The 26,216-nt window shown below is 43.0% G+C and overlaps 1 protein-coding gene across 10 annotated transcripts in view; it reads right to left on the bottom strand.

The window, feature by feature from the left end:
- The window catches only part of DENND1A (DENN domain containing 1A), a 542,810-nt gene that overhangs the window by 188,319 nt on the left and 328,275 nt on the right, over positions 1-26,216 (bottom strand). For all 10 annotated transcript variants that reach the window (XM_063594216.1, XM_057298645.2, XM_063594214.1 and 7 more), the window contains one exon: positions 13,722-13,823. In XM_063594216.1, the coding sequence (XP_063450286.1) occupies positions 13,722-13,823 (102 nt within the window). The remainder of the gene's footprint in view (positions 1-13,721; positions 13,824-26,216) is intronic.

The raw sequence follows: 26,216 nt of genomic DNA, 5'->3' as shown, positions 1-26,216 counted from the left end.
TGATGTCCCACAGTGCTCCTGCTCCAGCATCTTTAATGAAGTCCCATAAACTCCCATAAAATCCTCGATCGTTGACAAATCATACACACACGCTTAGGGCAAGGCTCACTGGATCACGATGCTCCCTTCCTGAATGAATGAAATTTACAAGTCACAGCATGGACAGTGTCGCCAAGTGGCCCAAGACAGAACAGGGATGGACAAACAACTCCTGAAAAGCACAAGGGATGAATGACTGGATGCTGGTCACAGGTGATACTAAGAATTCTCTCTAGCACACTGTCCCCTGACCCCAAGTCCAATATCAGTAGACGTGGGGTGGGGGAAAGCTTTGGTCAGATTCTAGCAACCAGCAAAGCAGCAAGAGGTGGGATCCAACACTCGACCCTTAGTCTGGGACTCCTGGTAGCATGAATTTTATCACATCATTCCCTGGCTTAATCACCTTAGTAGATGCCCCACTGCCCCAAACTTGAAGTCCAAACTTGTTTTTGTGACCATTCCCAATCTGGTCCCTCCTGTCTATTTGGGTCTCATCTTCTGTCCCTCCCAACCACACACCCTATGTTCTAGCCGTAATAAACTGTTAATTCCTGGTTCACACCTCCAACCTCCATGCATTCAATTCTCATCCCCCAGTGTGCTCATCACTCCTTTCCAGGAAGGATGACTGTTTCTCAAGTGTTTCCATGTCCCCATGGCTCAATACACTGAGCATACACCCAAAAAACTTTGGCTAAATGAATAATGAACAAATAATCTCCACACCTGAAGTGGCTATAGATCTGCCCATCTGGAAGACTCTGAACTAGAAACATCCAGAATCTCCTGTGTATGGAAGCAAAGCTGTCAGTAAAAAGTATAAATGGGTAGAAGAGCAATGGCAAGAGATGAGGTAGGAGAGATGGGCAGAAAGTGGATTACAAAGGCCCATATTATGGAGCCTGAATTTCACCAAGAGAAAAATGAGGCGCCACTAAAGGTTTTCAGTTGGGGAGTGGTCTCCATGTTCTGTAATACGCCTTTGTTTATAGCCTGGAGGATGGATGGGGACTGGAGAAGTGGGGGCAAGACTGGCAGTCCAGCCTGCATTAGCTTTTCTACTAACCAGCCTGGGACCTCACTGAGAATAAAGGTTATGTCTTAATCACCTCCATACTCATTATACCCAATATAAAGCCTAGCACATAGTAGGTGCTCAGGAAATGCCTGCTGAATGAATAAACACTCTATCAGAAAATACTAACAAAAATGCATTAACAGGGTAGAAGTATCAAGTCCATAAAAAGGCCTAGTCCCTCGCTTCTGGATTCAAATGCATTGTTAACTCACAGGGAAAGATCACACACCAGTTCCTACAAGCCCTGTAGAGTATCTCGAGAGTCTGAGAGTTCTGGGCCTTTGAAGAAATATGGCGTGGAGAAGGCCAGGGCTTGAGATAAACATGAAGCCGGTAAACAGGCCTTTAGATCTAAAAGAAGGAGTATTCTTGCCATATTTTTCCTCCAAAATCCATAGCTAGGGAACAATGCAATATTGTCAGTGAAAACACTACTTTGGCAACTTTCATGGAACATAGCAAGGTATAAGGCATTAACCTTGCCAACCTCATTTTTTTTTTTTAGGGTAAAAAAAAGCTAACTCAGACAAGATTATACATTTGAGACTAAATTGTCTAGGCATCTAGCACAAAGCCAAGCCATCCTGCCTCCAAAGTAACCCTTTGCTCATGTACATAAATCATCTAAAAATCAGCAGAGTTGTTCTGAAAGCTACTTAATATTGGAACTCCACCTTTAAAATTAATTTCCAAGGCTTCTACTTTTAAAAATTAACTAAGTCATAACTGATATATAATAGAATGCATACACTTAAAAAGCACAGTCCAGTGAGTTTTGACCAATGTCTACACGTGTGTAACCACCTCCACAATCAAGAAACAGAACAGTTCCTTCACCACAAAAGGTTGGTTGGTGCCCCTTGGCAGTCAGGCCCTGCCTCCTCCATCCCAGCCCAAGGCAACCACTGATCTGCTTTCAGCCACTATAGACTAGCTTTTTCTCTTCTGTTTTTACATACATGAAATCCTACAGTGCTGTGTGTCTGGTTTCTTTTGCTCAGTGTGAATTAAGATTCATTCATGTTGCTTGGTGAATCAAACGTTTGTTACTACAGAATACTGAGTAAATACATAAACATAAGGGATATAATACATTGTTTATTTATCCATCTACCACTTGATAGACATTTCGGTTACTTTCAGTTATTGTTCTCTATGAATACAGCTGCCATAAACATTCATGTACAAGCCTGTTTGGATATAGTTTCATTTCTCTTGGGTGAATAGCCAGGTGTGGGATTGTTGGGTTGTGTGGTAGGCGTAAGTTTAACTTCATGAGATATTGACAAACTGTTTTCCAAAGTGGTTGTACCGTATTATACTCCCATCAGCCGTGATGAAAGCTCCACATAAATGCTTCCACATCTTTGACAATACTTGGTGTTGCCAGTGTTTAAATAATTTTAAAGTCAGGTTTATTGAGGTAGGATTTACATACCTTAAGATTCACCATCTTTAGTGAATAGTTCTAAGAATTTTGAAAGATACATGCAGTCATATATCTATCACCACAATCAAGATACAGACGATCCATCATCCCCCAAATTTCCCTTGTTCCACTTTTAGTCCTGGCAACCACTCAGCTGTTTCTAGCTTTATAGTTTTGCCTGTTCCAGAATATAAAATAAATGGATTCTGTCACTTCTAATGTATTTGAGATTCATCCATTTTGTGGAACAGATCAGTGGTTAGTTTCTTCTTCCTGATTTTGGAGTAGCCTTCTATTTTATGGGTATACCACTGATTGTTTTTATATTAACCAGTTGGGGGACGTCTGTATTGTTTCTGGTTTGGGTTGCTAAAAACATACACATACATACATTTTCCTTTTCTTGGGCAAATACCTAGGTGTGGGATCGCCTGGTCATACAGTAAACATATGTTTAAAATATACATCTATAAGAAATTCAGCCTTTTTATTTTAGCTGTACCAGTGGGTATGCAGTAGAACCTTGTTGTGACATTAATTTGTACCCTCATGACTAACGATGCGGAGTATCTTTTCATGTGCGTATTGGCTATTTTAATATCTTTTTGTGATGTGTTTCTTCAAATATTTTACCCATTTTAATTGAGCTATCTTCTTGCTATTGAGTTTCGGAATTTTTAAATATATTTTGGATAAAAGTCCTTTTTTAGGTATAAGTGTTAAGAATATTTTATCTCATTTTGTCTGTGGCTTGCCTCTTCATTTTTTAAATGATGCTTTTGGGGAGCATAAGTTTTTACCTTTCATGACGTCCAATTTATCACTTTTTTATTTATGATGTGTGCTTTTTATGTCCTAAGAAATTTTTGCCTACCCCCAATTCATGAGGATTCCCTCTCATATTTTTTTTCTAGTCATTTGATTGTTTTTGCTTCTATTTTTAGGTCTATAATCTATTTTGAGCTAATATTTGCATGAGGTAAAAGTCAAGGCTTCTTTTTTTTCCATATAGATATCCAGTTGTTCCAGCACATTTGTTGGAAAAAAAGATCCCTCTTCTTTCCCTTTTGAATTACTTTGGCATATTTGTTGAAAAATCAATTGACCACTTATGTGTAGGTCTAATTCTGGACTCTTAATTTGGTTCTATTGATTTATATGTCTTTCTACACTGTCTTGATTACTGTAACTTTATAGTGAGTCTTGCAAACAGGTAATATAAGTCCTACAACTTTGTTCTTCTCTTTCAACATTGTTTTGGCTATTCTAGATCTCTTGCATATTCATATACATTTTAGAATCAGCTTGTGAAGTTTACCAAAAAGAAAGCCATCTGGAATTTGGGTTGGGATTATATTGAATCTATAGATCAATTTAGGGAAAATTAACATCTTAAAAATATTGAGTAAAAAAATATTGAGTCTTCCAATCCAAAACATGGAATAGCTCTCCATTTATTTAGGTCTTTTAAATTTTTTTTCAGAAATGTTTCATAGCTTTCAGGATACAAATTTTCAACATATTTTCTTAAATTTATTCCTAAGTATTTTGTGTTTTGTATGCTATTTTAAATGGTACTTTAAAAAATCTCATTTTCAATTGCTTGTTACTAGTATATAGAAATACATTTGATTTTTGTATACTGACTTTATCCTGCACCCTTGCTAAATTCATTTATGAGACTCCTTAGAATTTTCCATATACGCGATCAAGTTGTCTGAATAAAGAGAATTTCACTTCTTTCTAATCATTAAGGCTTTACCTCTTTTCCCTGTCTTAGTGAACTGGTGGGAACCTCCAGTACAATGTTGAATAGAAATAAGAAGAGCAGATACCTTTTTTTCATTCTCAGGGGGAAAGAAATCAGTCTTTCCCCATTAAGTATGATGTGAGCTGTAGGTCTTTTCTAGATGCTCTCTATCACAGTGAGAATACTTCATTTTCTAGGAGTTCTTATCATGAATACTGCCGAACTTTTCCTAAAATTTTTTTTCATATATCTTGTTATTATTTTCCTTTTCAGTTTACTGATATAATAGATTACATGGTTTTTCAAATATTTAGCCAACCTGTATTCACATCTTTTAAAAAGGTTATTATCCTTTTTTATATATTGCTGGATTCAATTTGATAATATATTGTTAAAGATTTTTGCATCTATATTGGTCTGTAGTTTCCTTTTTTTTGTAAATTATTTATCTGGTTTTCAAGTTGGGGTAAAGCTGACCTCATAAAATAAGATGAGACATCTTCCTTTTACTTCTGTTTTTTGAAAAAGTTGGTGATAAGATTGTATTAGTTCTTCTTAAATATATGATAGAATTCACCAGGGAGGCTTTCTGGGCCTAGGGTTTTCTTTGTGGGAAAGTTTTACAGATTTAATTCTTTAATAGAAATAGTGCCATTTTTCTATTTCTTCTTGAGTCACTTTCTGTAATTCAAGGAATTTGTTCATTTTACCTAATTTGTCAAAATTGTAGACATAAAGTTATTCATAATACTCCCTTCTTTTTCTAAAATGAACTTTCATTTTGAAATATTTTTAGATTTACAGAAAAGTTACAAAGATAGTACAAAGAGGACCCATATTCTCCTTACCCAGTTTCAGTTTCCCCTAAACAGGGGTGTTGAAGGGAGAGAATGCAGTCATGGGTTCTTAGTTTGTTTCTGGTTGGGCCGGCAAGGCCTCTTCCTCATCCCTCTTTTCCACTTATCACTAGAGAGAGAAACTAAAAGCTATGGCTTTGGGCTGCTAAAAGCCTAAAACAAAACAGAACAGCCACAACAACAAAGTGGGGTGGGTTGGACAAGCTTGCATATCTTAGATTACCACCACACATTTGTCAAAACTAAGAAACTAACAATAGCACATTAGTATTAACTAAACTCCAGACTTTATTGTGATTTCATCAGTTTTCCATTCATGCCATTTTTCTATCCCAAGATCCAATCCAGGATCCCACATTGCATTTAGTTGTCACGTCTCCTTAGTCTCCTCTGGTTTAGAACAGTTTGTCTTTCCTTTGTTATGACCTTGACAGTTGTGAGAAATGCTGGTAAGATATTTTGTAGAACAGCAGTCCCACAACCTTTTTGGCACCAGGGACCAGTTTCATGGAAGACAATCTTTTCATGGACTGCTGGGGGTGGTGGAGAGGTGCAAGGGAGGATGGTTTTGGGATGAAACTCTTCCACCTCAGATCATCAGGCATTAGATTCTCATAAGGAGCACACAACCTACATCCCTTGCATACAAAGTTCACAACAGGGTTCACGGTCCTTTGAGAATCCAATGCCGCTGCTGATCTGACAGGAGGTAGAGTGCTCAGGTGGTCATGCTCACTCGCTGCTCACCTCCTACTGTATGGCTGGGTTCTGAACAGGCCATGAACTGGCACCAATCCACAGCCCAGGGGTTGGAGACCCCTGTTGCAGAATGTTCCCAAATTTGAATTTCTCAGAAGTCTCTGCATGATTAGAGTGGATTTTTGGAAAGAATACCACAGAAGTGAAATATCCTCATTATATCACATCAGTGGTTATATGATATCCACATGACATCACTGGTGATGTTAAAATTGATCGTTTGGTTAAGGTAGTGTCTGCCAGTTTCTCCACTAAAGTTACTCTTTTTCTCTTTACACACACAGTTTTTTAGGAATAAATACATTCTAGCCCACACCCAAGTAGGGGCAAGGAGCGATTAAGCCCCTTCTGGACAGGACAGTATTTACAAATATTATTTGGTATACTTGTATAAGGATGATTTGTTTCTCTGCCCAACTCTCTTTTGATCAGCATTTGGCTGGTATATCTTTTTTATCCTTTTACTTTTCATCTATTTGACTCTTCATATTTAAAGTAGAATTCTTACAGAAATTATACAATTGGGTCTTGCTTTTTTATATAATAACCTCCGTAAATTGGAGTGTCTAGACAATGTATGTTTAATGTAAAAACCAACATAGTTGAATAAATCTATCATCTTGCTAACTTTTCTATTTGTTCCATCTGTTGTCATGTTTACTCTTTCCCCACAAAATGTTTTGGACCTTCAATACTGGCTTATTAGCTATATATCTCTGTCTTATTTTTTCCTCCCTTAGTGGCCCTTGTAAAGTTTACAACATAAATCTCTAACTTAATACAGTCTACCTTCAAATAATATTATGCCAGTTTTTGTATACAGGTAACATAACAACCTTTAAACAGAATACTTCTATTCTCCACCCCCTACTGGTATTATTATCAGCAGAATACCTCCACTGGTATTATTTTTACTTGAAATACTCAATTAACTTTTTTAGAAATTACAAATGAGAAAGTAAATTTCTTACATGTATCCATATATTTACTATCTGTGGTTCTCTCTTCACTTCCTTACAATTCAGATTTCCCTATAATATCATTTTTCCCCACTGAAGAACTTCTTTTGTAGTGCAGGTCTGCTGACAATGATTTCTCCAATTTTGTATCTGTTTTAAAAAGTCCTAGTTTTGCCTTTTTTTTTTTTTGAGATGGATACTAGCTCTGTTTCCCAGGCTGGAGTGCAGTGGGGCAGCCTCGGCTCACTGAAACCTCTGCCTCCTGGGTTCAAGCGATTCTGCCACCTCAGCCTCCTGAGTAGCTGGGATTACAGGCACCCGCCATCATGACTGGCTAATTTTTGTAGAGACGGGGTTTCACCATGTTGGCCAGGCTGGTCTTGAACTCCTGACCTCAGGTGATCCACCTGCCTCAGTGCTTTCATTTTTGAAGGATATTTTCACTGGATATAGAATTCTGGGTTGATAAAAATTATCTTTCATTACTTTGAAAATGTCATTCCATTGTCTTCTGCCTTAAATGGTCTCTGGCAATAAGTCTGCTAGAATTACTTCTCATACCTTTTTCTCTCTGGCTAATTTAAGCTTTTCTTGGTTTTGAGCAATTAATCAAAATGTATCTTTGTGTGGTTTTGTTTGGGTCCATTGTGTTTCAGGTTTATTGAGCTTGGAGCTCTGAGTATAATTTCATCAAAATTGAAAAAAAAATCAGCTATAATCTTTTAAAATATTTTTTCTGTCTTTCCTCACCTTCCTTACCTTCTGGGACTCCAGTTGCAAGTATGTTAGCCCTCTTGATATTATGCTATAGGATCACTGAGTTTTGTTAACTTTTTCCAGTCTTTTTTCTTTCTTGGCTTCATATTGAGGAGTTTTTATTGCTATATCTTCAAATTCACTGATGTTTTATTCAGTGGTATCTCATATCCTCTTAATCCCATAAGTGATTTTTTTTTCATTCTAGGTGTATTTTTTGCTTATAGATGTTCCCTTTCATTTTTAAATATCTTCCATTTCTCCCTTCATTTAATCAGGTCTTCCTTTAAATTCATGAACATATTTATAGTCTTCATAAAATCTACTTTAAAGTCTTTATCTGCTAGTTCTATCATATCTGTCACTTCTGAGTCTGTTTCTATTGACTAATTTTCCTCTTGTTAGGGGTGACATTTTCCTCATTCTCAACATGTCTTGCACTTTTAAAATAAGATGTTAGATACTGTGAATGTTATGTTATCGAATATTGGATTGTGTTGCCTTCTTTTAAAGAGGGTTGAAGTTTATTTTGACACAAGGTTAGATTTCTTGCACATCAGATTGATCTTTTAAAGACTTCTTTAAAAAGAAATAGGCTTGTTTAAAACTTTTTATCGAAGTTTAACATATACACATAAAAATGCACACACCATTGGTGCTCAGCTTGACGAATTCACCCCCATGTAACTGGCACTCAGATTAAAATCCAGCACATTTTAGGACCCCTAAAGCCCTCTCTTGTGCCTCTCAAAGCTTAATTTTAAGCTCTTTCAGGGCAGGGCTAAAATGATCTTTATAGCTAATTTAGATGTACTATCAAGTCATGCCCTACTGGTGTCTCTTATCATTGTCCTGAATGACCAACAAGATCTCTGACTCTGGTTGGTCAGAACCTGCAGGATTCCTAGACTTGTGTGAGCTCTGAGAACTGTTCATCTTATAGTTTCCTGTCAGGAGTTTTACCCTACATATGGGCAGATTAGTCTTCAGCAGGTTTGTCAATTCAGGTTTCTGGAGCTCTTCAGCTGAGTAGCTCCCTCCTATCTGATACTCTCACTTGCAAATGTAAACCATCTCCCCTTCAAACTGTTCTTTAATCTTTCAGCTCCCCAAGACTGTTGTGCTTTGCTGGGGATTCCCCTTCTAGTACCAATATCCAGAAAATGCCTCAAGGCAGAAAGCCAGTGGGATAGTAGGCCTCACCTCACTGGCTTCCTTTCACTCAGGGATAACAATCTTGTCTTGTCTGTTGTCCAACATGTGAAAACAGCTGTTTTCATATTTGTCCAGAGTTTTAAATTGTGGGAGGATTAATCCAGTTCCAATTATTCTATCATGGCTGGAGAGCAGTGGCACAATCACAGCTCACTGCAAACTTGAATTCTTGGCCTCAAGCAATTCTTCTGCCTCAGACTCCCAAAATGCTGGGATTATAGGCATGAGCCACCATGTCTGGCCCCAAGCCTCTTTTAATAAAGTTTCCAGCATAGATGCCATGTTTTACAAGATTTCATCTACCATAATAACCCAATCCATATGTGCCTTCCATCCTTCCATCTATCTATTCAGTGGCTGCTAGATTCTTGGAAAACAAAGATGAATAAAACTCAATTACTGCTACCCCAAAAAACTGACAAGTAAAAGGGAAATGGGCAATAAATCAGTACAATTACACAAGGTACACAAGGGGCTGTGGGGACATAGAGAAAGATATGGTCAAATCTACATGAAGGTCAGAAAAGATTCTGTGTGTGTGTGTGTGTGTGTGTGTGTGTGTGTGCATGTGTTTGCGTGTGTGTGTGATTAAATACTTGAGAGCAGGTCTTGAAGAATGAGTGAGAGATTAATAGATGAGGTAAGACACTGGGACAAAAGAAATGCTGCATACAAAGTATGAAGTTATGAAACAACATGTAAATTTGGGACAACCATTAACAGTTCTAAAAACCTACAGTACAGAGTTTAAAGCAGGGAGGAGAGAGAACTACAGCTATGGAGAAACAAAAACAGGGGGGTATCATGAAGGAGGGCTGAATGCCCTGTGGATCATAATTCACATCCATAATTCATCATCATCAGCTACTGTCGATTGTGCTGATAGGATATGTGTTTTAAATATATTATATATATTACATTTAATTCTCAAACAACCTTATGTGGAAATTAAGTCTTAGAGAGCTTAAGTAATTTTGCCCAAGATCACACGGACATGAAGTGAGGAAGCCAGGATGTGAAAACAGGTCTGTTTGATTTCAAAGCCAACAAAGGGAAGTTGCCTTGAATCTCTAGGTAATGGGAAGTTATAGGAGAATTTTTTTGTCCTTAAATGTTTTTTTGAAAAATTACATTCACTGATGGAATAGTTTTAGTTAGGTGGGACATAGAGTTTATGTTTTTAGAAAGGTCACTCTGGGGCATGAGGCGGAAAGATTGGAGGGATGAGGCTGGAGTCAGATGAGCCAGTTTTGAGTCTGCTGGTAATAATGCAGGAGGAAAATAAAAGCTTAGATTAGGTGGTGTTTAGGAGGGATGAGGAAGAGGATGTGGATTTACCAAATGTTTAAGAAGCAGAATCTGTCAGAGTAAACACACAACTTTGGCCAAAGGGGAGATTTTAAGGTCAACGATGGATAGGCTGATACACTAAAATTACCAGGTCCTATGCCAAATGCAGGGGACACAAAGACAGGCAGGGCACGATTTCTCCTCTTGATAGCTCATGTAGCATCACAGAATCAAAGCTGTGAATTCCATTGAAATACAATAAATACCTTACAGACCACATCTCCCCCCATTACAATCTTCAGAATCCTTAATGAGTATAGAGGCCCAAGCTGGAAACCACTGCTGTAGAACATTCTCAACCCTGTTACAAACCAGCTTGCATATAGGAGGTCCCATTTGTGCACGCTGAGACTGTCAGGACATAGAGGTTATTAACTGTCCTCCAATCTTGCCTATAATTATATCAGCAACAATTTTATTAAAAACAAATGCAGGTACCATTTCTTGAATGCTGACAACATGCAAGCACTGTGCCAAGCATTTGATAATCATTACCATAGCTGTTCGCCATAATAATCCTCAGAGCAAGCCTGGTACTCCTCTTTAATGTGGAAAACTGAGGCTCAAAGAGGGAAAATAACTCACCCAAGTTACCTTGGTTCCCTGAGGCTACCTCATTTTGTCATTTAAAAGGCATCTTGGAATTTGCCATCTTCAGAAAGACTCCATTATCCTCCCCAAAATTTTGTTACTCTCTCTCTCCTGGGCCCTTCTGTGCCCGACTCCTATTTCCCCGTGGTCTCTATTATGCTATACTGTAATAGATATGTAATTGACATATCTGTTTCCTTTACTGACATACAATCTTTGAAGATCTGCTTTCTCTTTGCTGCTCAGTGCCAGCACAGGGTCAGAGCAGTGCAGGTGGGACCAGTCAGTCCACTCCAAGGTTTCTGAGCTGCCAGTCACTCATCTCATGCTGCCCCAGGGCCCTTGGCCATTTCCTGCACCTAACAGACCTCAGGTTCACTTCCCACATTCACTAGGCATTTGCCTGGTCCACGCCTGAGATATCCATGGCTTCAAGAGGTGCTTGTCCACTGAAAGGAAACAGGGATGGGAGCCTCAGATTCCTTGGACCAAAAGAACTCAAATTATAGCTAGTAGGCCCTAAGGTACCAACCATGTACTACCCTGTCCTGACATGATTCTCACACCTCACAGGTCCTCACGCCTGTCTGACACTTTAAATTTTCCTAAGTTCTGTCATCTCTTGCTGCCTCAGAGGGAGGCGGGATACACAGAGTAGAAGCAGCACAGACTGGGGGTCCAATCTCAGCTGTGCCCCTAATCACTTACAGGATTTCAGGCAAGGCACGTGCTCTCTGAGGTTCTCTCCTCTCTGTAGGAAGGAGAGATCACCTGTTCCAAAGGGCTACAACACTAACTGTCATTCAGGATGAATGACATCCTAAACGCAGAAGACACCTAGTAGGGCAGAGGGGCCATGTGGGCTCTGCAGACCCACGGGGTTGAGTTCATGCCTTGGCTCCTCCTCTCTCTAGCTCTGTGGGTCAAGCGGGAGTAAGGAAAAGACCATCCTCAGAGTGGCATGAAGAGTAAATGAGAGGTCAATGACGGGAGCTCAGTGCAGTGAGCCAGTGAATGGCAGCCATCGTTGAATTATAAGTGGAGCACTGCCGTAGGGCACAAATGACTCCCCCAAAATCTCACAGTGAGTTAGGTGGAGAGAAGTTTGAAATCCTGTTACGGCTGGGCACAGTGGCTCATGCTTGTAATCCCAGCACTTAGGGAGGCTGAGATGGGCAGATTGCTTGAGCCCAGGAGTATGAGACCAGTCTGGGCAACACAGCAAGACTCCATCTCTACAAAACGTAGCTGGGTGTGGTGGCATGTGCCTACAGTCCCAGCCACTTGGGAGGCTGAGGTAGGAGGATCAGTTGAGCCCAGGAGGCAGAGGCTGCAGTGAGCTAAGATAGTGCCACTGCACTCCAGCCTGCGTGACAGAGCCAGACACTGTTTCAAAAAAAAAAAAGAAAGAAATTCTCCTGCAAGACTTCATCAACTAACAGCAATCCTTTCAGAACAGCTACCCACAGGGTGCCACTGGGCCTTCTGGCAGTGATGGTGCACCAATGCCCACCAGGTAAAACACTTTCCCGACCAGGACACATACGAGCACCACATAGCCAGGAACAACAACCTGTTTCACTCTGGAAGTCAGGATAACTCTATAGATCTTCTTGCAGGCAGAGCTACGGAGGCCAAAGCAGAAACAGCAAAACCACACTTGCCGGTGAGGCCCAATCCTCACTGGCATGGACAAGGGGAGAATGGGTCTACCTCACACAGCTGCCTACAGGGCAGCTCCAAGTAGCAACAGAAGACAGGTGTATAGGCAGATGTTAGCATGGCAAATGTGGCAGCCAGCTACTTTTTGCTCAATAGAACCCACATTCTGTGTAGACCTGAGGCAACAAAGTGCGATGCGGAGGGTGCACAGCCACACTGACAGCACTGCCACCCGATACTCTACCATGTTCTAGATGGTCTAGGAAAAAAATGTAGGTTTGAAGTACCCCAAATTGTTCACACTGAAAACCCCGCCAGCTGCCTTCTGTGGTGTTACTTGGAGGGAGCTGCCCTGATCTCTAGAGGTGGCAACGTGCTGGGGAGAGGGGCGAGACCCTCAGACTCCCACAGGAAGAGGAGAGGTCTGGACACTAAGGTCACTTCACAGTCTTTCTGATGAAAGTTCAAGTCAAAATAGACTCAAGAAATAAACCATCTTCTTTCTTTTTTTTTTTTTTTTTTGAGATGGAGTCTTGCTCTGTCACCCAGACTGGAGTGCAGTGGCACGATCTCAGCTCACTGCAACCTCTGCCTCCTGGGTTCAAGCAATTCTCCTGCCTCAGTCTCCTGAGTGGCTGGGACTACAGGCACATGCCACCACGCTCAGTTAATTTTTTGTATTTTTAGTAGAGACTGTGTTTCACCATGTTAGCCAGGATGGTCTCACTTTCCTGACCTCATGATCTGCCCGCCTTGGCCTCCCAAAGTGCTGGGATTACAGGTGTGAGCCACTGTGCCCGGCCATTTCTTTTTTATTTTTTTGAGATGGAGTCTCGCTCTGTCACCCAGGCTGGAGTGCAGTGGCGCAATCTCAGCTCAATGCAACCTCCACCTCCTGGGTTCAAGTGATTCTCCTGCCTCAGCTCCCGAGTAGCTGGGATTACAGGCATGTACCACCATGCCTGGCTAATTTTTGTATTTTTAGTAGAAACAGGGTTTCACCATGTTGCCCAGGCTGGTCTCGAACTCCTGACCTCAGGTGATCCACCCGCCTCGGCCTCCCAAAGTGCTGGGATTACAGGTGTGAGCCACCATGCCTGGCCACCTTCCAACTTTCTACACTGAGACAAAGGTTTCAATGGAGAAACAAACTGCAGTTCTCAGGTCACAGGAAAACCCTCGCTATTTCCCCTCCTTCCCCATTCCCCAAAGTCACGTTCATTTCCTTTGCAGGAGCTCACAGAAGTGAGATCCTCGCGAGCTCATTACCTACCACGTCGTTTGGGAGGCTCTGGAGGTCATCGAAGGGGGTTTCCAGGGTGTTGGTGTCCACATTCAGGATCACGACATCATCCAGGGCCATGTTTCTGACTTTCTGCAAGGAGAAAAAAATCCACAAGAGAAGGTCATTGAGGTGCCATCAAGACACACTTCCCCTGCCTTCTGTGGGGAAGAGGCATAGAGAAGAAAAGTGACATTTGACAAAGTCTTACTCTGCAGCAGGCCCAATGGTAGGAGGTTCACATTTGTTAGCTCACTGAACTCTCATAAAATCTCTGTGAGCTTGCATGATTATCCCCAAGTCCCAGGAGTGAAAAGGGTTCACAGAGGCTCAGTAACATGCCCCAGGTCACACAGCCAGAAAGTAAGAGGAATCATTACACCCCATCATCATTTTTCCCCTATATATTTAACAGACGCTGAGGTCAAAGCTCTGGCCCCAGGAATGCTGATATACGGCTATGTTCTTATGATATCCCCATTCAATCCAACCCCCTAATTTAACAAAGGCTACTTGCCCATCTCTCTTTTGGATCCTGTCATTCTTGGGTATGGAATATTGTGTGTGGCCTACTGTTAACACTTCCCTTAAACGCCAAGTAGGAAGGTCACACTTTCAATTTGGTTCCATTTTCCACAGATATCCAGCTAGTAATGGCTCAGAAGCTCTGGCCATAAGCCATTATTCTACTGGCACAGTAATAGAAAAGATGAGGGAAACTCATGCCTACAAGGTTTTCATGCTTGGTGACAGGAGAAGGGATGAACGGACAATATGGAGAAAAAAAGAATCCTGCCCCCAATCTGGCAGCAATTCCCCATAGCCTATGTGAGTCCAAGACAGGGTGTAGCCTGAGTTTTAAATTTTTAATCACACTATTTATCCGCTACTAAGATCCATCTTTGTGTTTCTCCTGCCTACTCTCCACTCCAGGTCCCATTCAATCCTCCTTCCCCATCACATATCAAGCGTATTCCTTTTGAGTCAGAGGCATTAGAACTATTGTCTTTATTTTATTTTGCGTAGAAAGAGCCTATCATTTGCTGTCTAAACTGGGATACATTTGGATGTGAAAGACCTCATCTTACACCAGGGCAACAGGCACACGATGGGACCTGTGGTCACTGCATATAAAGGATCAATTCCATTACTGGTCAACCTCTGAGCATGCTGCATGTGGCTGCGCAGATATGCATTCCTCAGATGCCAACCACCTAAGCTAGGACTGAAATCTGCCAACTCACGTGCCTGCCGAGTGGCACTAGTCGGGGAATGGGGGCAGATGCCTTTTCCTAATTCACCCCAGAGCATGGTGTAGGCTGGCAACAGAGGCAGACATCCAATGGCTGCTCAAGCTCCAGTTTCCAATGCCCTGGAAATGGACAAGTAGCATATACTAGAAGCTTCCTAGCTCTTGCTCTGTGCTTTACTCACCTTATTTCATTTAATTCTTATCAACCCCTGTGAAGTGGATGTTATTGCCCTCAATGTTTGAAACTTGAGGAAGATGAGGTTCAGAGCACTGAGATAAGAGGCAGAGGCAACCACAGGCCTGGCTGCCTCCCCAGGCCATGCTCTGTGCACTGCACCATCCACCTCCTCATTGTCAGACACCCGCAGGGAGACTGACCTCCGCACAGCCCTTGTCACTCTGAGCCCCAGCACCTCTCTGCCTGCCTGCCTCCCCTGCTGGGGTGTGGGCTCCTTCAGGGGCTCATCTGTGGCTCACCACTGCAAAATAACCAGCCCCTGACAACATGACTGGCACCTGGTAAGTGCACACTAATACTGGTTGACATTCACTCTCTTAAACCACAGCCTCTAGGGCAGAACTGGTACCTAAGTAAATATTTCAAGATTCTTCCCAGCAGGAGGGTGGAGCCACACTGGTCACAAGCCTCGTAGGGATGAAGAAACACTCCCAGGCAGCAGAATCCCAGAACCTTTCCACTTAACACCATCAGAGCCTCCAACTCCTTCTGCTATCCACTAACTTCTCCACGCCTCTGGGGCTCATCCATAAACCTATCCATCAATTCCTAAACATAGTTTACTAAGTGCTTACTATGGGCTGAGAACCACAGAGGAGGGACACAATTGCCAATGTAGGAGTTTATTCTTTCCTCCAAACCCCAACACCCATTATTACCTGCTGCCTTATTTATAGGGTAAAAAGATATCAGCGAATGTACAACTTTGATTATATTAGGTTAGTGCAAAAGTAATTGCAGTTTTTACCAAAGTAATGGCAAAGAATGTACTTTTGCACCAACCTAATGATACAAAAAACGAGTTCGTATTTTACAGCGCTTTTGTTATATGAAGCACAATCTCCATTTTACACATGAGAATGCTGAGATTCACAGGGGATTGTCCAGGACTCTCTAGCTGCCTCACTCTGCAACCCAACAGGTTAAATGCCCAGCAGTGTGCTAGCAAGAAGGTACAAAAACAGCATCAATGGCCCTCTTTTTCACTGATGTCACACTTCAGGCTCACACAGCACTGCCACACAGATGCTTTCATTCCATCAATGGGGCTGGAGGTGAGATACCATTATCCCCATTTCAGAGATGAGTAACTGAGGCTCCAAGAAGTAGCTTGCCCAAGGTTATGTGTCTATTAAGTGGCTGCGTCTGTAAAATTAAAATGCTAACTGTGGCCACCCTGCTTCTCTCACTTCCCCTAGGGCTGCTGTGATGAGAGCAAACACACCCACAATGCTGGCCACACAGTAGGATGTAATAAATCGTGGCTATTATTACTACTTTTTAATACACACAATAGCCACAGCCAGTCTGGAAGGCTGCAGTGGCAATGGCCCGAGGGCAAAAATCCTTGGGGCCCCTTCTTGCTTGGTCTCTCACTTCAAAGGCTATGCACAGTCACAGGAAACAGAATCAGAGAAGGACTCACAACATCCTGGAGGACGTGATGCCTCCAGGACACAGCAGAGGACCGTGCACCCCAGAATCAACTACTTTGCCTCATCTGACCTTCCAAATAGTCCCAAACAGAAGGGAGCAGGAGATGATGGCCATTGGAGAGAAGCCTCCAGGGCTGAATGGCCCCATGAATGGGATGTTGATTCTGGACCAGAATCAGGCCTTGTTTCTGTGCTCCCATTGGGCCCCAGTGGCACAGACCAGCCCTTGTAGGCTCTCCACGGCTGGGCTGGAATAGGCTTTTGATTTCTTCCCACTCCTGGCTAGAGGACTTGCCGGTTAAGCTCTGTGGAGTGTTTACTTTTTCAACAATGGCAGCAGGCTGAAGAATAGGAAAAAACCTGGCCCCTTTTTCTAACTTAGCAGGCCAGGGTCCCCTTAGTAACCAAAATGCCCCAAGCACCAGGCTCCAGGCAGGAGCTGGGACGGCACAGTTTCCTCTTGAAGGACAATGCTGCCCTCCTGGTGGCAAGGCCTCTTCCAAAAGGGCTGGCGTGGACTCAAGGGCCTTCCTGAAGCTCACTGTTCCCAAGGAAAGAATTGGAGCCCAGCTCGCTGGACAGTGCCCGGTCCCCCAAAGGATCAAGGCAACTAGGGGAATGAAGAAAGGCAAGAAAAACTCAAACTGGGGGTGGGGACAGGAAGCGTGGATGAGAAGAAAGCCAGACCGTCGCCAGGTGCCAGTGCCTCTCATCTTAACCATGCCATCAGTCAGGGACACTAGCATCTCCGCATGGGAACAAAGTGGGGGCGCAGAGAGGTCAAACAAGCTGCCGAAAGTCAGAGCTAGGAAGCAGCAGTCAACTTTTGAACACAGTCTTATTGCGGGATCTGGCCAGCAGCCCGCAATGCAACGGGGCTCTCTCTTTGTTCCCAGGTGGATCGGCAGGTTGAGAAATAATAGACACACACGAGATAGTGAAAGCTGGGTCCAGGGGGGTCACCACCTTCTGGTCCTGCGGTGCCAACAATGCACTGGATATACCAGCATTTATTATTAAGTTTAGTGAAGGCGGGGGTAGGTTAGTGAGGGATTTAGGGTCATTTGATTATGAGGTGAGATGGTCACATGGGGATGAAGTAATTCTTTAACATAGCATTTGTATGTAGAAGTACAGAGCATAACTGAGTGGCTCAGTATATAGAGTTCACAGAGATAAGAATTTACAATATAGTGTGTGCATCAGTAATTTCTAACAGAGCCTTAAAACAGAAACACAATCTTTCCATAACCTATGATTAGCAAAATATTAATCAGCAGTAACAATTGCAACAAAAGCTGGTTACAAACAATCCATGGAAACAGGACGTGAAGCTAGACAACCAGTTAGACCAGAAATTCTCAGAAGGGAGTATGCCCTAACCCTAAAGAGGCCTAGAAGAGCCATGGCAAGATGAGGGCATTTATAGCCCTAACTTATCCATATGGACAGGCGTCCCCCCATGCATCCGTTTATAGGCTCTCCACAAGGGTCGTATTCCATTCCCAGAGCTATGAACATCTTGGTGATGTGAAACCTCCCTGACTGCACGTCCATTCACAGATTCTCTGCAGGGGGAAGCACATCACACACTGTTGGCTCATTTTGGCAGTCCAACCTGGCATTGTCTTTACACAATCCTGCATGCAATTTTGTATTTACAATAATCAGGAGCATTTCATCTTTTATTCTGTAGCAATAGTTTCAGGGGGTCTCCCTAAACAGTCTGACCCCAGAGCTGACTTTCTTCTGAAGATACCCCTAATCCGATCGCTCAGACATCAGAATGAGTACCTAACTGTTCAGGACACACGGTTATATCAACATGCTCAGAGTCTTGCTTTCTCTTACATAAAATACTACTTTCCTTTTTATCATAAAAAATAGGATGGGCATGGTGGCTCACACCTGTAATCCCAGCACTTTGGGAGGCCGAGGTGAGCGGATCACCAGAGGTCAGGAGTTCGAGACCAGCCTGACCAATGGAGAAACCCCATCTCTACTAAAAATACAAAATTAGCCGGGCATGGTGTTACATTCCTGTAATCCCAGCTACTCGGGAGGCTGAGGCAGGAGAATTACTTGAACCTGGGAGGTGGAGGTTGCAGTGAGCCGAGATTCAGCCATTGCACTCCAGCACTCCAGCTTGGACAACAAGAGTGAAACTCTGTCTCAAAAAAAAAAAAAAAAATTATAAATGCCTACTATTAAAAAATGGGAAAGGCCGGCCACGATGGCTCACGTTTGTAATCTCAGCACTTTGGGAGGCTGAGGCGGGTGGATCACCTGAGGTCAGGAGTTCGAGACCAGCCTGGACAACATGGCGAAACCCTGTCTCTACTAAAAATACAAAAAATTAGCCGGGTGTGGTGGCGGGTGCCTGTAATCCCAGCTACTTGGGAGGCTGAGGAAGGAGAATTGCTTGGACCTGGGAGGCGGAGGTTGCAGAGAGCTGAGATTGCACCATTGCACTCCAGCCTGGGTGACAAGAGTGAAACTCCATCTCAAAAAAAAAAAGGGGGGGGAAAGAAAAAAGTTTAAAGAAGAAAATTACAGTTATCCCAGTCCCTTCATTTGGAGACAATGTTTTGGTCTATTTCCTTCCATATTCTCCCTTCCTACGTGTTAAAGCAAAGTTGAAATAATTCTTTTTTTTTTTTTTGAGATGGAGTCTCGCTCTGTTGCCAGGCTGGAGTGCAGTGGCGTGATCTTGGCTCACTGCAACCTCTGCCTCCTGGGTTCAAGCTATTCTTATGCCTCCGCCTCCTGAGTAGCTGGGATTACAGGCGCACGCCACCATACCCAGCTAATTTTTTTATTTTTACTAGAGATGGGGTTTCACCATGTTGGCCAAAGTGGTCTTGATCTCCTGATCTCGTGATCCACCCACCTCGGCCTCCCAAAGTGCTGGGATGACAGGTGTGAGCCACTGCGTTTGGCCAGTTGAAATAATTCTTAACACTTCTGATTTTCTCACTGATTCTGATATAAGCAGTGATCCACTTAATTAAGAACTTTGTGTGGATCATTACTAACTGTGACAGAGTGCCCTACTACATGGAAACAAACTCAACCAAGCCCCTTTTGTGGGATGTTATTTCCAGTTTTGAAGAAATTACTGTATATAATATCGTCATGAAATCTGTAGGCATAAAGCTTTGTGCTTTAGGATGCATTCCTAGAAGTGGAATTTAGTTTCCACTTCTTAAAAAGTGTCCCTCTCAAATTCGACTTTGAGAGAGATATCTTTACTTCCAATTATTTTAAAGTCATTTTATCCACAGCTTGTGTTTCCTACTATAAGTGAAGAAAAATCAGCAAAGACACGAGCAGATGTCAAAATAGTCCTCCAAAAACCCTACCCAATTAAAACACTTACTAGTACTGCGGCACACCGAGACAGCTCTCCGGTAGCTTGTCCCACCAACACATTCCCTCTCTTTTTAGTTACAGCATATGCCAAAGCTCCTGCCAGCTGCAAACCCTTCCCCCCACCAGACTCTATAGGCTTTTTCTCAGAATGAAAAAAAAAACAAAAAAACTGACATGCACACTGGCTTTCCAAATGGCATTTCTTACATAGAGAAACACACACACAAAATGGCACTTTCCCATATATATTGTTAATGAAGAATGTCTTCCTCTTTCTGCTTTGTCACAGACAGTCTGAACTTGACCCCTGCCTTTCAGGCCAGGGAAGGGAAAACCCGTAGTATGGGGAGTGGTCAGGGGCAGGTGAGAGGACACCAGCTCTAGTATTTCACCTCTGGCTTGTCCCCGACCAGGGGGCTTACTGTAGGCAACTGACTTGACTGCATAAATCCTCCAGGTTTTCATCTGTAGAATGGAGATCATAACACCACCTATCTCACAGAGAGGCTTTGATAAGCTAATGTATGTAAAAGATTCAGCATAATTCCCAGAATAGCCCTAACAGGCACTCATCAGTTCTCTTGCTTGCCCATCCCCTCTCCTTGGATGGTTCCTAGACCTCAGCCATGCCTGGCTAGAGAGACTGAGGCAGCGGCAAGCCTCCCGTGACCTGTGCTCCCCTACGGTTTATCTGCACAATTAGAATAACATGTTGACTGTGACTTACTTAGGTAGGTATCTGATTCCTTCCCTAGTCTACGGGCTTTTGGGGGTTGGGAATCAGATTTCTCTACTCTCAGCTCCTAGTCCAATATTTGACCAAGAGCAGACAATTCGTGAATGAATGAATGAGAGGCAGCAGAGCCCAGAGGTGAAGAACATAGATCCAAAGCCAGTCTGGGTTCTAATTAATCTCTACCATCCACCAGCTGTGCCAACTTGGGTATGTCACTTAATCTTTCTGTGCCTCAGTTTCCTCCTTGATAAATGGGGGATGATAACCGTACCTACCTCACAGATTTGTGAAGATTCAATGGGTTAATATTTTAAAGTACTTGGAGTAGTGCCTGGCACATGGGAAGTGCAAGATAAGTGTTTGTTAAATAAAAACAAATGATCTTTTGTGGGTGATGAAAATATTCTGTATCTTTATTGTGGTGGTTTCATGATCGTATAAAACTGTCAAAATGCATTGAACCATATACTTTAAATGGATGGGTTGTGATAAATATACCCCAATGAAGGTATTCATTGAACCATATACTTTAAGTGGATGGGTTGTGATCAGTTATACCTCAATGAAGTTGATAAACACATTAGCACTCTCTCCAGAACACAGAATAAAATCATAGCGAACCATACAAGGTAAGAGTGTGCGAACAATGGTGAATGAATGCCACGCTACAAGGCGACTCTCCCCAGGGCCACCACCCAGTGTACATTCTGATCTGTGGCTGTGTTTGGCTCCCTGTCCCCTAACTTTTTCATCTAGTCCAGGATTTTTAACTTTTTCAATTCAAGCCCTCTTAGGATAAACATAAAAAGCCAATGTCCCTAGAGATTCTGATAGACTTCCCTATACAAAGGAGGGGGTCTGTTTGATAAACACTCTGTCTTTGGTGTCTTTTCTGTAGCCAAGATGGTATTCAGCCTTACTTTCTAGAGTTGGTTGTATGAAAACAATGGGATTTCCTCCCTAAAATATAAAATAAAATAATATCAGCTACACTAATTAAAACCACACCAGCTGCCCACACAGATTGGTGCGGGGGAGTGTCCTACCTGTCCAAGGAGGGAATTGGGCAGCTAGTGACAAAAGGTAGTACTTAAAAGCAAGCCACAAGATGAAAGGCAAGGGTGTGCACTGGCAATGTCAGCCGGGGGATCTGAAGAGTGGCCAGGAGCATGCAGCACTCAGCCGGGTTGGGAGCGTGGGGCTGGACATTGAGGAGCAGGGGCTCAGTTCTGCCTCTGCTCCTCCAACAGCTGTGCAGCAAGACAGGACACCCTCTCTAGGATGGAGGTTGTGTGGTTCAGGGAGGTGACATGCATAGAGTAAACAGGCCAGCACTGAGTGAATCTTTTCTGCTGTCCTTAGACCAGGACCATCTCCAGGGCAGAGCTGTGTCTTATTTGTCTCCAGTGTCCAGCACAGTGCCTGACACAAGGCAAGTGCTCATTAACTGGGGAATGAGAAACGACTGTGGCTAGATCCACTCTACTGGGAGGTCTGCCTGGCAGCAGATGTCAATGTAAGCCCGAATGGACAATGTCAGCTCAACGAAAGCAAATCGGAGTCTGCTCAAGGAAGTGCAATGGGAATAATAATAATAATGATGGCAATGATAACAATCATGTAAAATTAGCATGATTAATTCGTGTAGAATTAATTCACAGTGGACACAGAAAGCCAGATAGGAGTTAACATAGCGATTAAGACTGTGGGTCTGGAACAAGACAGCCAGATTCAAGCCCTGCTTCTGTACTGTGTAAACATCAGCAAGTTCTTTACTTCTGAGCCTCAGTGTTCTTATCAATAAAATAGGGATAATACTGCACAGCTGTGTTGCGAGGATTTAGTGAGATACTAGGTATGAAGATTTTAACACAATGTCTGATTGCAATTAGTGATCAATAAATGTGGGGCTATTAAAGGCAAGTTTCTATCCTTGCAATTTGCAAGTTATGTCAATAAAATGGATTAGAGTTCTAAGACTAAGGAATTAAACAGCTGATTTTCAGAACAAAGGAAAATGCGAATAAGTCTCTACTATTATACTCTCATGCTATTAAAAATTAAACTACCACCAAGCGATTGTTCTTTTCTTGGCTATGTCTCATATAAAAGTGCATTCTCTGGAGCCAGACTGCCTGAGTCTGAATCCTAACTCTGCCAATTAAAACTGTGCTACCTTGGGCAAATTATTTAGACTTCCTGTGCCTCAGTTTCCCTATCTGTATAATGAGATAAAAACAGCACTGACATCCAGGACAGTGGTCATCCTTGGGCTGGGGGGAAACTGACTAGAATAGGGTACAAGAGGAGTTTCTGGGGGGCTGGTAATATTTTGTTTCAATATCTGGGTGGTGGTTACATGTATATGTCCACCTTGTAAAAACTCAACTAGCTGTACATTTAGTGGGTTTCTGTGTTGGTTTGGATTTATTTTATTTTATTTTGAGAGATGAGGTCTTGCTATGTTGCCCAGGCTGGACTTGAACTCCTGGGCTCACGTGATCCTCCCGCCTCAGCCTCCTGAGCAGCTGGCACTACAGGTGCATGCCACTGTGCCCAGCTTTAACTGTACACTTAGGATGGGTGCATCTTTCCCTCACACTTCAAGAAAATGTTTACCACACACACACAAAAAAATACGGACTTCACCAGATTATTTTGGCAATTAAATGAGTTAATATATGTGTAATACCTAGGATAGTGTCTGGTGTATCAGAAGCACTAGGTATTAGTTATTATTATAAAAAATCAAGATAGCAATAATTCTATAATAGAAATGACTCAATTGAGATTCTATTTCACTGTTAGAAAATGTGTTTGTGAAGGCAGACAGCTCCAGGACACACACTGCTTCTCAGTCTGCATTGCCTCCCTCCAGGGAAGGGCAAAGCTGCAACATTGTTGGGGTCCTTCTGAGACGTCTTTGCAGTCCTGAGGAGGAGCAGGAGTCAGGTAGATTGGGCTTGGGATTTTATCTTCCTCAATTCCTAGTTACAGGACCCAGGGTAAATGATTTAATCCTAGCTGAACCTCAATTTCTTTATCCATAAAATGGGTCTATAACAACTTGTTACATAGGGTTGTGAGAGGATTAAGTAAAAAATTCTCTTCTGGGTGACGCCCAAAGCCAGTAAGCATCATCTACTCTCATGGCCAGGACAGCACCCAAGGCAGCACCTCTGAGAGCAGTAATGGGACCTCCAAGCAAAGGGGAAGGGTCTAGGCTGGCTTCCTGCAAAGACACTTTGCTCTGAGAGGGCACAGTGTCATGTGTTATTATCATGCCCACAACATGCTTTGCATTTGTTCAAACTAAGTCTAAGTTGATCCCTCTGTGAGAGGGGCACACTTGATGTGGCTCCTGACATTATACTATATGTCCCCTGTAAGTATGACTTCTTGGGAGCTTTTCTTTTTCTTTTTTTTAAAGGGAGAGAATATGGCTAAAATTAAACCAAAAATTACATCTTAGTAGCTTGTTAATCAAAATTTTATTCTAAATGACTGTTGCTGGGTTCCAAGCAGGTGCCTTGATACAGTGTGGCTCTGTGTTCCCACCCAGATCTCACGCCCTCTTGTAATTCCCAGTGTTGGAGGAGGGGCCTGGTGGGAGGTGACTGGATCGTGGGGGCTGATTTCCCCCTTGCTGTTCTTGTGATGGTGAGTGAGTTCTCCCAAGATCTGGTTGTTTGAAAGTGTGTAGCATTCCCTTCTCTCTCTCTTTCTCCTGCTGGCCATGTGGGATGTGCCAGCTTCCCCCATCGCCTTCTACCATGATTGCAAGTTTCCTGGGGCCTCCCCAGCCATGCTTCCTGTACAGCCTGCAGAACCCTGAGCCAATTAAACCTCTTTATAAATTGCCCAGTCTCAAGTAGTTCTTTATAGTCGTGTGAGAATGGACTAATACATGCCTCTCTTCTCCAACTGCACTCCTATGGCTACGTATCAGTCCAAGCCACAGCCAATGTTACAGAGGCCTGTGTGTATCAGGAACTGTGTGACATGCTCTGCATCCATCATCTTACTGACACACACAACAACAAAATTACAGCCACTAGCTGTTGTGTTTCTCCCACAGCCCAACTCCTTACAAGTATCATTTAATGTAATTCCCATGAAGTCCCTGTGGAGAGAGATGGAAACTGAGGGTCAGAGAGGTAAAATAACTCGTCGGAAGTCACATGGCTAAGAAACACTGGCTGTAGGCATTGAGATGAACAGCAATACCTTTATTCTACCCCAAGGCATGGCATTATTTGCTCTGACACATTGTTTCAATCAACAAACATACTGAGCAACTAATATAACGGACCTTTGTTAGGCATACCAGATTAATCAAGCCCTTAAGTATTTTGATGCCTGGCCCAGACTCCACTAAAATTCCCAGGGAGGGGAGACTTTCCTACAGAATCATACCCATTTGACGGATGAGGAAACAATGCTAGAGATTAAATAATTTGCCCGTGTTCTTACAACTGGATGCATCAGAGAAAGGATTTGAATCTGGGTTCCATGAGCCAGTGTTCCTTCCACTACACAGCATGCACAAAATGTGCCCAAATGCATGCGCATATATATGAGTACATAACAAAGAACAGCATGGGAAGCTGGTGGCCTCCTAGGAGGAAAGGAAAGAGAAATAAGAGGGAAAGTGGATAGGACAGTAAAGGAAAGGCAAACATTCAGGTATTCTAAACTCTTTATTCCCTCCTGAAATCTCAGATACACACAGAGGGAAGAGTGACATTTTCCTTCCCTTCCTCAGGCCCCAAAGGTCACCAAGCTGCCAAGCAGTTGATGAACGCAGTGGCTTTTCTTTGGAGCCAAGAGTCGCTGATTTGCTCCTTCCTGCTCCACAAAATTAAAAATCTAAGCCTGACAGTTCAGAGGAGCCCTGAAAACACCGCTGGAATTTCCCAGTGTGCTTTAAACAGAAACAGAAGCTTGGCAGAGGAGGGAAGTGGTGTAAGCACCTCCCAGGTCAGGCCAAATCCACCCCTCACAAGGTAACAGGCACTGACTCTCATTAACAAGTCCAGGGATTCTCAAGCCAGGTCAGCAAAGGGGCTCTTCCTCTAATGGCCCCTTTCCTGGCCATGGATCCACTGGGTGTTCATTCACTCACTCATTTGGTACATCACGTATGGAGCCGTCATTCATGTCAACTTTACGCTAGGTCTTAGGGACACAGAGACGATTAAACCATGATCTCTGAACTCAAGGGGCTCCCCGCCTCTCCTTGTGGATGGGCTGTGGGTAGATCTGAGAAAGGGCACAGTAGTATGCAGCAGACCAGTGGACCATTCCCACTCACCCACCAGCCCCATTCTCTCCCGGACATGGTCCTGGGCCCAGGGCCAGAAAGTCTCCAGGCTGGGGTCCTGGCCTTTTCACTTACCAGCTAGGCAGCTTCAGGCAAGGCACTCAGCCTTCTCTAGCACCAGTTTCCCTT

The sequence above is a fragment of the Pan paniscus genome, chromosome 11 (assembly GCF_029289425.2).
Source record: "Pan paniscus chromosome 11, NHGRI_mPanPan1-v2.0_pri, whole genome shotgun sequence".
Classification (NCBI taxonomy): Eukaryota; Metazoa; Chordata; class Mammalia; order Primates; family Hominidae; genus Pan; species Pan paniscus.
The sequence above is the reverse complement of the archived record's forward strand: the minus strand, read 5'-3'. Positions and strand labels throughout refer to the sequence as shown.